The 12,522-nt window shown below is 48.4% G+C and overlaps 1 protein-coding gene across 1 annotated transcript in view; it reads left to right on the top strand.

The window, feature by feature from the left end:
• The window catches only part of TADA2A (transcriptional adaptor 2A), a 305,603-nt gene that overhangs the window by 126,333 nt on the left and 166,748 nt on the right, over positions 1 to 12,522 (top strand). Inside the window, exon 7 of the mRNA XM_063954828.1 lies at positions 4,644 to 4,716. Coding sequence (XP_063810898.1) covers positions 4,644 to 4,716 — 73 coding nt within the window. The remainder of the gene's footprint in view (positions 1 to 4,643; positions 4,717 to 12,522) is intronic.

The following is a 12,522-nucleotide window of genomic DNA, read 5'->3' as shown; positions in this document are numbered from 1 at the left end:
ACGCTGCCGTTCGGATTGTCCACGGCACCTCGGGTCTTTACAAAGGTAATGGCCGAGATGATGATTCTTCTTCGAAGAAAAGGCGTATTAATTATCCCATACTTGGACGATCTCCTAATAAGGGCAAGGTCCAGAGAACAGCTAGAGAGGGGATTAGCACTGTCTCAAGAAGTGCTAAAACAGCACGGCTGGATTCTGAATATTCCAAAATCCCAGTTAATGCCGACAACTCGTCTGCTGTTCCTAGGGATGATTCTGGACACGGTTCAGAAAAAGGTTTTTCTCCCGGAGGAAAAAGCCAGGGAGTTATCCGAGCTTGTCAGGAACCTCCTAAAACCAGGAAAGGTGTCTGTACATCAATGCACAAGAGTCCTGGGAAAAATGGTGGCTTCTTACGAAGCAATTCCATTCGGCAGATTCCATGCACGAATTTTCCAGAGGGATCTGTTGGACAAATGGTCAGGGTCGCATCTTCAGATGCACCAGCGGATAACCCTGTCTCCAAGGACAAGGGTATCTCTTCTGTGGTGGTTGCAGAGTGCTCATCTATTGGAGGGCCGCAGATTCGGCATACAGGATTGGATCCTGGTGACCACGGACGCCAGCCTGAGAGGCTGGGGAGCAGTCACACAAGGAAGAAACTTCCAGGGAGTGTGGACGAGCCTGGAAACGTCTCTTCACATAAACATTCTGGAACTAAGAGCAATCTACAATGCTCTAAGCCAGGCAGAACCTCTGCTTCAAGGAAAACCGGTGTTGATCCAGTCGGACAACATCACGGCAGTCGCCCATGTAAACAGACAGGGCGGCACAAGAAGCAGGAGTGCAATGGCAGAATCTGCAAGGATTCTTCGCTGGGCAGAGAATCATGTGATAGCACTGTCAGCAGTGTTCATCCCGGGAGTGGACAACTGGGAAGCAGACTTCCTCAGCAGACACGACCTTCACCCGGGAGAGTGGGGACTTCATCCGGAAGTCTTCCACATGCTGGTAACCCGTTGGGAAAGACCAATGGTGGACATGATGGCGTCTCGCCTCAACAAAAAACTGGACAGGTATTGCGCCAGGTCAAGAGATCCGCAGGCAATAGCTGTGGACGCGCTGGTAACGCCCTGGGTGTACCAGTCGGTGTATGTGTTTCCTCCTCTGCCTCTCATACCAAAAGTATTGAGAATTATACGGCAAAGAGGCGTAAGAACGATACTAGTGGTTCCGGATTGGCCAAGAAGGACTTGGTACCCGGAACTTCAAGAGATGATCACGGAAGATCCGTGGCCTCTACCTCTAAGGAGGGACTTGCTTCAGCAGGGTCCCTGTCTGTTTCAAGACTTACCGCGGCTGCGTTTGACGGCATGGCGGTTGAACGCCGGATCCTAAAGGAAAAAGGCATGCCGGAAGAAGTCATTCCTACTTTGATTAAAGCAAGGAAGGAAGTAACCGTGCAACACTATCACCGCATTTGGCGAAGATATGTTGCGTGGTGCGAGGATCGGAGTGCTCCGACGGAGGAATTTCAACTGGGTCGATTCCTACATTTCCTGCAATTAGGATTGTCTATGGGTCTCAAATTGGGATCTATTAAGGTTCAAATTTCGGCCCTGTCGATTTTCTTTCAAAAAGAATTGGCTTCAGTTCCTGAAGTCCAGATTTTTGTTAAGGGAGTGCTGCATATACAGCCTCCTGTGGTGCCTCCAGTGGCACCGTGGGATCTCAATGTGGTTTTGGAATTTCTAAAATCTCATTGGTTTGAACCACTAAAAAAGGTGGATTTAAAATATCTCACATGGAAAGTGACCATGTTACTAGCCCTGGCTTCGGCCAGGAGAGTGTCAGAACTGGCAGCTTTATCTTACAAGAGCCCATGTCTGATTTTCCATTCGGACAGGGCAGAACTGCGGACTCGTCCGCATTTTCTCCCTAAGGTGGTGTCAGCATTTCATCTGAACCAGCCTATTGTAGTGCCTGCGGCTACAAGTGACTTGGAGGACTCCAAGTTACTGGACGTTGTCAGAGCATTAAAAATATATATTGCAAGGACAGCTGGAGTCAGAAAATCTGACTCGTTGTTTATATTGTATGCACCCAACAAGATGGGTGCTCCTGCGTCTAAGCAGACGATTGCTCGTTGGATCTGTAGCACAATCCAACTTGCACATTCTGTGGCAGGCCTGCCACAGCCTAAATCTGTAAAGGCCCACTCCACAAGGAAGGTGGGCTCATCTTGGGCGGCTGCCCGAGGGGTCTCGGCATTACAACTTTGCCGAGCAGCTACGTGGTCAGGGGAGAACACGTTTGTAAAATTTTACAAATTTGATACTCTGGCTAAGGAGGACCTGGAGTTCTCTCATTCGGTGCTACAGAGTCATCCGCACTCTCCCGCCCGTTTGGGAGCTTTGGTATAATCCCCATGGTCCTTTCAGGAACCCCAGCATCCACTAGGACGATAGAGAAAATAAGAATTTACTTACCGATAATTCTATTTCTCGGAGTCCGTAGTGGATGCTGGGCGCCCATCCCAAGTGCGGATTATCTGCAATAATTGTACATAGTTATTGTTAACTAATTCGGGTTATTGTTTAGGAAGCCATCTTTCAGAGGCTCCTCTGTTATCATACTGTTAACTGGGTTTGATCACAAGTTGTACGGTGTGATTGGTGTGGCTGGTATGAGTCTTACCCGGGATTCAAAATTCCTCCCTTATTGTGTACGCTCGTCCGGGCACAGTACCTAACTGAGGCTTGGAGGAGGGTCATAGGGGGAGGAGCCAGTGCACACCACCTGATCGGAAAGCTTTACTTTTTGTGCCCTGTCTCCTGCGGAGCCGCTATCCCCCATGGTCCTTTCAGGAACCCCAGCATCCACTACGGACTCCGAGAAATAGAATTATCGGTAAGTAAATTCTTATTTTCACCACTTCCGATGTGCTCATAGCGTTTAACAAAATCAACAAAATTCTCCCATCGGCATCTTATGCTGAAATGAACTATCAAATATTACATCGTTCCTATATCACACCGAAATTAAGATTCCAAATGGGTACGGCTCTTAACTCCAAATGTTTTAAATGCGGAGCGCCTGAGGCAGACATATATCACTGTCTATGGAGCTGTCCTGAAATCCTCAAGTTCTGGGATCTAGTACAAAACTATATTAAAACTAAACTGCATATCGATGTGGTGGCCACCCCTGGGTGGGCTATTTGGGACGTCCACTGTCAATCTTCATCACCTGAAGGCTGTTGACCAGGATAGCAGCTGCAAGCAAAAAAACTATCCTGTCACAATGGATAGCCACTGATTCATTGTCCCTAGCTATGTTACTACCAAGGTTATCATACCTATTTCACATGGAGTGGCTTGAGATGTCTATTGATAAAGAACGTAAAACTGAAAAATTCTTTGATATATGGCTCCCTTATGTGCAAAGGTTAGATGATACTATCAAGATTCCCCTCCGACAGGCTGTAAAATACACCACTTGGTATAATCTTGAATCACTTACCCTAGGTCACCCCCCTTTTTAGAAATTGTTAAACTGACATGATCTGTAGCCTGTTTCTTCCTTTGCCTGACCATTAATGTTTATTTCTATATTATGCCATGTTGAGATACTAACATCATTCTCAGTTGTCATATACTGTAATGTATGCTTGTATTTTGTGGAAATGTCCAATAAAACATTTTGAAAAAAAAAAAAAGAATGACTGCGCATGCATACGAATTGTAATGCGTTGGCGCGAGGTCAAACTGCAAAAAAATCCTGCGTCTTTTTTGATCTCTAGGTGAACGCAGGCTGATTGACAGGAGGCGGATGTTAGAGGGTGGTAACTAGCCATTTTCTGGGAGTACCTTGAAAAATGCAGGGGTTCCCAAGCGGTTTCTGGGCGGGTGTGTGACATCGGCTCCAGGCCGATTATCCTGGTTCTTTCACTCGTAAGGAGTAAATCCTGGGCTATGCACATACTGGAAAAATCATTAGATGGTAAATGAGTTGCAAACGGATTTGCAAAGCTTTTCGCATGGCGTACGCAGACTTGCACTGGGCGGTATTTCACTCTTTCTGGGCAGCGACTATCCGATCGCAAACCTCTGCAAATTCACAGAGGTGTGATCAGGTCTGAATTAGGCCCGAAATTGGAACGACATATCAGCCGGATCATTCAGTGTGTGCCCCCGATTTGCGTGCTCCCATGACCGTTTAAAATATTCCGGTTAGCTGTGTTGCACAGCCAACCAGAAGATATCGTGTACGATGCTGAATGCAGCTTGGTATCGCACTCGTCCCCTGCACTGTGCAAGTGTGTACGCACTTACCGACGCATGGTCCCATCAGGTGTCAGATCGGCTGGGTACACATCATTCTAGTGTATAGTCATACATCCTTAAAGTTAGTCTATTAAGTGCTAGCCCCTCACAGTCCATTTGAGCAACCCAACCCATGGGCCAAGGTCCCCCAGATGAAATAGGGGAAACGGATTTTATAGAAAGTACAAAAATCCCAGTTTAGCAATATTGTTTTGCTAATGTGTGTTCTATATCCTTGTACACTGATGCTTGAAGTCCTGATTTCTAATTAAGATGTAAACTTTTGAATTGCATTAATGTTCTTGTGTACACTACTAATACATAGTTTGTATCCTATAGGAATTTGACAACTATGCAGAATGGGACTTAAGAGATATTGATTTTGTTGAAGATGATTCAGAAGTTTTACATGGTATGCCTTTCTTAGCATCCAGAACTGTAATCTTTTTCTACTTCTTTCAGATGTTTAGAGTGGTTTATGTCTGTAGATACTGTATGGTCGTGCCTTATTAAATAATTTATGTATTAAACCCACTCAAAGTGGAAATGCAGCTGACACTTTCAAATTTGCTCCTGTCTGCCAGATTCCAGAGTTAACAAGTTCTGAATCCTTGGTAAACTACACTAGTAATATTTATTTCTCTTACGTCCTAGAGGATTCTGGGGTCCACATTAGTACCATAGGGTATAGATGGGTCCACCAGGAGCCATTGGCACTTTAAGAGTTTGAGAGTGTGGGCTGACTCCTCCCTCTATGCCCCTCCTACCAGACTCAGTTTAGAAAATGTGCCCGGATGAGCCGGTCACGGCTAGGGTAGCTCTCCAGAGCTTTTCTAGTAAAATGTTTTTTAGAGTTTTTTTTTATTTTACAGGAGGCTGCTGGCAACAGCCTCCCTGCAGCGTGGGACTAAGGGGGAGAGTAGTGTCCGCCCTGCGGGGTCTGAGCCACTTACTCCGCTGACAGGGCACTGATTGAACGTTCCCCGCCACAGGGGATCGCTCACCCCAGCAGCATGCCGCCAACCCCTTACAGAGCTGAAGATTGTGGCGAGTAAGACACCAACCCCCTAGCAAGCGGGTGCCGGTGTCAGCAGGGTAGGAGCGTAGTATTAACTGCGCTCCGGGATGGCTTAGCGGTACATAGTGCGGCGTGGTGAGGGGCGCCCTGAGCCAGCGCTTACACCCTACACTGGTCACAAAACCTGTTGGTTCTCAGGATCTCATCCAGCATCAATCCTCAGGCCAGTATAATCAGATGAAGAGCGGGAAGACAGCACCATTTTGGGGGCAGAGCATGTCCTCGGAGCGGACCCTGCAGCGTTCAGTGTTATTTTCCTGGCTGCCCAGCGCTGATCAGGAGAAACTCCAGCTATCTCTCACGGTACCAGGGGGTTGTAGAAGGGAGGGGGAGGCTGCAATACGACTGTGTATCCTATTAAGGGGCACAGTCGGCGCTGACAAAGGGTCTCCCTTTGGTTAAAAGCGCTGTCTCTTGCCATTCTTGGGGGGGGAGACTGTCTGCCCTTACCTGTGTGTGTTTTGTGGTCTCCTTTAGCTATGTCCAGGGACACTCTGTCATATGCTGCGGAGGATATGTCCTCCCAGGATGATCCCATACCATGTAATCAGGATAGCACTGGTTTAGCACAGATTCCAGCAAGGGAACCTGAGTGGTTTTACTCTATCAAATCTTGGATTTTTGAGATTTCAGATAGGGTTGCAAGTAATGAATCCGCAACCCAGGTATTACAGAACTCTATGGCAGTATGGTCCGATTCTGGTACCTCAGGACGCTCCGCTATATACCCCCACAAACGTGCGCTTGTTTATGTCATGCAAGATGTCACGGATACCGATTCTGATACCACAGACGGTAATGGGGTTGTGTTGCAGGGGTCTGCCTCTCTTGCAAAGGGGGTGCAATTGATGATAGAGGCTATTAGGGATGTGTTGAATATTAATGTTACCACACGTGAGCAGGTTGAGGAGGCTTTTTTCACTGAAAATAAGAAAGCCTCGCTAACCTTCCCTGCGTCAAAGGAATTGAATGCTATATTTGAGAAAGCATGGGAAAACCCTGAGAAAAAATTCCAGATCCCTAGAAGGGTTCTGGTGGCATTTCATTTCCCCGAGGAGGATAGGAAAAAATGGGAAAGCCCACCAATTGTTGACGCATCTCTGTCCAGACTCTCAAAAAAGGTGGTTTTGCCTGTTCCGGGATCTACCGCCTTAAAGGAGCCGGCTGATCGAAAGATTGATAATACACTTAAATCAATGTACACAGCTTTGGGGGCCATATTATGTCCCTTTATTGCTAGTGCATGCATTGCAAAAGCAATAGTAAAATGGTCAGGCACCTTACTTGAGGATTTGGATACAATGGATAAGGGTGATGTTGAATTGTTTTTGCGTAACAATCACGATTCAGCAGGTTTTATGGTAGAATCCATGAAAGACCTGGGTTCCATGGCTGCGGGGATCTCTTCCATGTCTGTTTCAGCTCGTCGGGGACTGTGGCTGCGCCAGTGGTCGGCCAACGCGGAATCCAGGAAAAGTGTGGAGTCCCTACCCTACACAGGCCAGGCTCTCTTTGGGGAAGCTTTGGATGCGTGGATATCCCAGGCTATGGCAGGTAAGTCTCTGTTCCTTCTCTCAGCTGCACCTGCTCAGAAGAAATCCTTCTCTTAATCAGCATTGCAGTTCTTTCGGCCTAACAAGTCTAGAAAGGCCAAGCCGTCCAATACCTTCTTTAGGAGAGGTCGAGCTAAATCCAAGAAACCTGCTGCGGCAGGTTCCCAGGAAACTAAGCCTGCTTCCAGTACGCCGAAGTCCTCCGCATGATGGTGGACCACGTGGCCTGAAGGTGGGGCCAGTGGGATCTAGGCTCAGACAGTTCAGTCACGTCTGGGTATCGTCCGGCCTGGATCCGTGGGTGATAGATATTGTGTCCCAAGGATACAGGTTGGTATTTCAAAATCTTCCTCCTCACCGATTTTTCAAATCAGGCTTGCCAGCTCTGCTGGCGGACAGGACTGTCCTACAAGCAGCAGTTCAGAAGTTGGTGGAGGCACAAGTCATTGTGCCAGTGCCGCCTCATTCGCAAGCCACTGGTTACTGAAACCAGATGGTTCGGTCAGGCTCATTCTGAACCTAAAATCACTGAACCCTTTTCTGAAGGAGTTAAACTTCAAAATGGAGTCTTTCAGGGCGGTGATATCAGGTCTGGAAGAGGGGGAATTCCTAGTATCCCTGGATATCAAGGATGCGTACCTCCACATTCCGATTTGGCTAACGCATCAGGCTTATCTCTGTTTTGCATTACTGGACTGTCATTTCCAGTTCCAGGCCCTGCCATTCGGCCTCTCTACAGCACCAAGGGTGTTCACCAAGGTGATGGCGGAGATGATGGTTCTACTCCGAAAACAGGGTGAACATCATTCTGTATCTAGACGATCTACTGATAATCGTCCAAGGAGGAGCTGTTGCAGTCCATTGTGCTCACGACCCGCCTACTCAGAGTCCACTGTTGGATTCTGAGCCTTCCAAAATCTCATTTGGAACCAACCCGGAGGTTGTCTTTTCTGGGGATGATCATCGAAACGGAAGTGCAGAGGGTGTTTCTTCTGCGGGAAAAGGCATTGGTGATACAAACAATGGTCAGGGATGTCCTGAAGCCAGCCTGGGTGTCGGTTCATCAATGCATTCGCCTGTTGGGGAAGATGGTGGCCTCTTACGAGGCTCTCCAGTACGGGAGGTTCCATGATCGGCCCTTCCAACTGGATCTCCTGGACAAGTGGTCAGGATCTCATCTACACATGCACCAGAGAATTCGTCTGTCACCAAAGGCCAGGATTTCACTCCTCTGGTGGCTCCAATTGCCTCACCTTCTGAAGGGCCGGAGGTTCGGGATTCAGGACTGGGTCCTTCTAACCACGGATGCGAGCCTCCGGGGCTGGGGCGCAGCCACTCAAGGGGAAACCTTCCAAGGAATGAGGTCAAGTCTTGAAGCTGGCCTGCCGATCAACATCCTTGAATTAAGAGCCGTCTACAACGGTGTTCTTCAGGCGGCCCATCTTCTAAGAAATCAGGCCATTCAAGTACAGTCGGAAAATGTAACGACGGTGGCTTACATAAACCAACAGGGCGGAACAAAAAGCAGAGCTGCAATGTCAGAGGTGACCAGAATCATCCTCTGGGCAGGAAAACACGCGTTGGCGCTCTCTGCAATCTTCATTCCGGGAGTGGACAATTGGGAAGCAGACTTCCTCAGCAGACACGATCTCCATCCGGGGCAGTGGGGTCTCCATCCGGAGGTGTTCAAGGAAATAACAGACCTTTGGGGGTTACCCCAAATAGACATGATGGCCTCTCGTCTCAACAAGAAGCTTCAACGCTATTGTTCCAGTCGAGGGACCCACAAGCAGTGGCAGTGGACGCTCTGGTGTCTCCGTGGGTGTTCCAGTCGGTGTACATGTTTCCACCACTCCCACTCATTCCAAGAGTTCAAAAGCTCGTAAGGAGAACAAGTGTTCAAGCAATCCTCATTGCTCCAGACTGGCCAAGGCGGGCTTGGTACGCTGATCTTCTGAATCTCTTGCAGGAAGAGCCGAGGCCTCTTCCTTTTCGGGAGGACCTGCTGCAGCAGGGGCCGTTCGCCTATCAAGACTTACCATGGCTACGTTTGACGGCATGGAGGTTGATCGCCTGATACTAGCTCGGAAGGGCATTCCGAAGAAGGTCATTCCTATCCTGATACAGGCTAGGAAAGGGGTAACGTCTAAACATTACCATCGTATTTGGAAGAAATATGTCTCTTGGTGTGAGTCCAAGAAGTTTCCTGCGGTGGAGTTTCAACTGGGACGTTTTTTCCTCTTCCTGCAAAGCAGGTGTGGATATGGGCCTGAGGTTGGGATCTGTGAAGGTCCAGATTACGGTACTATCCATTTTCTTCCAGAAACAATTGGCTGCCCTCCCTGAGGTTCAGACCTTTTTGAAGGGAGTTCTGCATATCCAACCTCCCTTTGTACCGCCTACGGCGCCTTAGGACCTTAACGTGGTGGTGCAGTTCTCCAGTCGGACTGGTTTGAGCCTCTACAGGAGGTTGAGGTCAAATTTCTTACATGGAAGGCTGTCACGTTGTTGACCTTAGCTTCTGCTAGACGTGTGTCAGAATTGGGGGCTTTGTCCTGTAAAAGCCCTTACTTGATATTCCACGAAGATAGAGCTGAGCTCCGGACACGTCATCAGTTTCTTCCAAAGGTTATGTAGGCATTTCATATCAACCAACCTATTGTGGTGCTAGTGGCTACTGACTCCTCAATTTCGTCAAAGTCCTTGGATGTTGTGAGGGCTTTGAGAATCTATGTGAAGAGGACTGCTTGTCACAGGAAATCGGACTCTTTGTTTGTTCTGTATGCTTCGAAGAAAATTGGGTGTCCTGCTTCAAAGCAGACTATATCTCGCTGGATTAGGTTCACTATCCAGCATGCTTATTCTACGGCAGGATTGCAGTGTCCAAAATCTGTCAAGGCCCACTCTACTCGTAAGGTGAGTTATTCCTGGGCGGCTGCCCGGGGTATCTCGTTGTTTCACTTTGCCGAACGGCAACTTGGTCTGGGTCGAACACGTTTGCTAAGTTTTACAAATTTGATACTCTGGCCTCTGATGATCTGAAGTTCAGTCAATCAGTTCTGCAGGAGCCTCTGCGCTCTCCCTCCCATTGTGGGAGCTTTGGTACATCCCCATGGTACTAATGTGGACCCCAGATTCCTCTAGGACGTAAGAGAAAATTGTATTTTGGTTACCTACCGGTAAATCTTTTTCTCGTAGTCCGTAGAGGATGCTGGGCGCCCGCCCAGCGCGTTTCCTGCAACCATTATCTGGTTCAGTACAACTTTGTTTAGTTATGTACTGCATTGTTACTTGGTAAGTAATGTTTCAGCAGTTGCTGAGTTTTTCAAGCTAGTTAGCTTGATGTGCCTTGTATGTGTGTGCTGGTATGAATCTCGCCACTATCTGTGTTAAATCCTTCTCTCGAAGATGTCCGTCTCCTCGGGCACAGTTTCCAGACTAAGTCTGGTAGGAGGGGCATAGAGGGAGGAGCCAGCCCACACTCTCAAACTCTTAAAGTGCCAATGGCTCCTGGTGGGCCCATCTATACCCCATAGTACTAATGTGGACCCCAGCATCCTCTACGGACTACGAGAAAAGGATTTACCGGTAGGTAACCAAAATCCTATTTTCATTTGAAATTTGGAACTATTATTTATTTCTCTTACGTCCTAGAGGATGCTGGGGACTCCGTAAGGACCATGGGGTATAGACGGGCTCCGCATGAGATAGGGCACCTAAAAAAGAACTTTGACTATGGGTGTGCACTGGCTCCTCCCTCTATGCCCCTCCTCCAGACCTCAGTTAGATCTTGTGCCCAGAGGAGAATGGGTGCACTGCAGAGAGCTCTCCACAGTTTTCTGTGGAAAAAGAATTTTGTTAGGTTTTTTATTTTCAGGGAGTCCTGTTGGCAACAGGCTCCCTGCATCATGGGACCGAGGAGAGAGAAGCAGAGCTGGCTTGTCAAGTTGGGCACTGCTTCTAAGGCTACTGGACACCATTAGCTCCAGAGGGAGTCGGAACACAGGTCTCGCCTGGGGTTCGTCCCGGAGCCGCGCCGCCGTCCTCCTCACATATGCCGAAGGTAGAAGCGGATAGAGAAGACAGGAGACATCTTAGGCGGCAGAAGACATCAGATCTTCATGAGGTACCGCTGCGCGCCATTGCTCCCAGTCACACACACACAGAGCAGCACTGAAGGGTGCAGGGCGCAGGGGGGGGGGGGCGCCCTGGGCAGCAATAAACCTCACATTTTGGCACAAAATAGTGGCATTAGACTGCGGAGGCAGTAAATCGCTGATCCCCCGCCATTTTATTGAAAAATCACTGGGACCGAAGCCCGCCGTCGGGTGGGCGGGGCTTGATCCTCAGCACTAACCAGGGCCATTTTCTCCACAGAAGCTGCATGAGAAATAAAACGATGGCTCTCTGGTCTCTCCCCTGCTGAACACAGGCTGAAAAAAAGAGGAGGGGGGCACTTTGGCGACGCAGTGAGTGGGAATTGACATAATATATATAAAAAAGCGCTATCTGGATATATATATTTTCTTCCAGTGTTAAGCGCTGGTGTGTGCTGGCATACTCTCTCTGTCTCTCCTTAGGACCTGGTTGGGGTTTTGTCCCCTTATAGGTTAATCCCTGTGTGTGTGGGGTGTCGGTACGTGTGTGTCGACATGTCTGAGGCGGAAGGCTTCTCCAAGGAGGAGGTGGAGCAAATGAATGGTGTGTCCCCGTCGGTTGTGCCGACTCCAGATTGGATGGACATGTGGCAGACGTTGCATGCAAGTGTGGCATCTTTACATAAAAGGCTCGATAAGGCTGGTTTAGGGGGGACATCAGGCGGTCGATCCTCAGATTGGACCGACTCACAGGGCCCGTCGGGGTCTCAAAAGCGTCCCTTAACACAAGACACTACTACCGACACGGATTCTGATTCCAGTGTCGACTATGACGAAGTAAAATTGCACCCTAGGGTGACTAAAACCATTCAGTGTATGATTGTGTCAATAAGGGATGTGTTACATATTGTGGATGAACCCTCGGTCCCCGACACAAGGGTACACATGTTTAAGGAAAAGAAACAGATTATTAATTTTCCCACATCTCATGAATTAAATTAGTTCTTTGGAAAAGTTGGGAGACTCCGGATAAGAGACCGCAGATACCCAAAAGAATTTTTATGGCATACCCTTTCCCTAAGCAGGACAGGGAGATTTGGGAATCACCCCCCACTGTGGACAAGGCCCTGACGCGCTTGTCCAAGAAAGTGGCGCTACCGTCTCCTGACACAGCGGCCCTTAAGGACCCTGCAGATCGCAGGCAAGAAACTACCTTAAAGGGTATTTATTCTCATACGGGTGCTGTGTTAAGACCGACGATTGCGTCGGCATGGGTGTGTAGCGCAATTGCAGCTTGGACAGATGAGCTGACAGATCAATTTGATACTATGGATAAGGATACTATATTCCTAACTCTAGCCCATATAAAAGACGCAGTCTTATTTATGAGGGATGCTCAAAGGGACATTGGATTGCTAGCTTCTAGGGCCAATGCCATGTCTATCTCAGCGAGAAGATCCTTATGGACTCGCCAATGGACGGGTGATGCG

Source organism: Pseudophryne corroboree, chromosome 2, assembly GCF_028390025.1.
Source record: "Pseudophryne corroboree isolate aPseCor3 chromosome 2, aPseCor3.hap2, whole genome shotgun sequence".
In the NCBI taxonomy this organism is placed as follows: Eukaryota; Metazoa; Chordata; class Amphibia; order Anura; family Myobatrachidae; genus Pseudophryne; species Pseudophryne corroboree.
The sequence above is the reverse complement of the archived record's forward strand: the minus strand, read 5'-3'. Positions and strand labels throughout refer to the sequence as shown.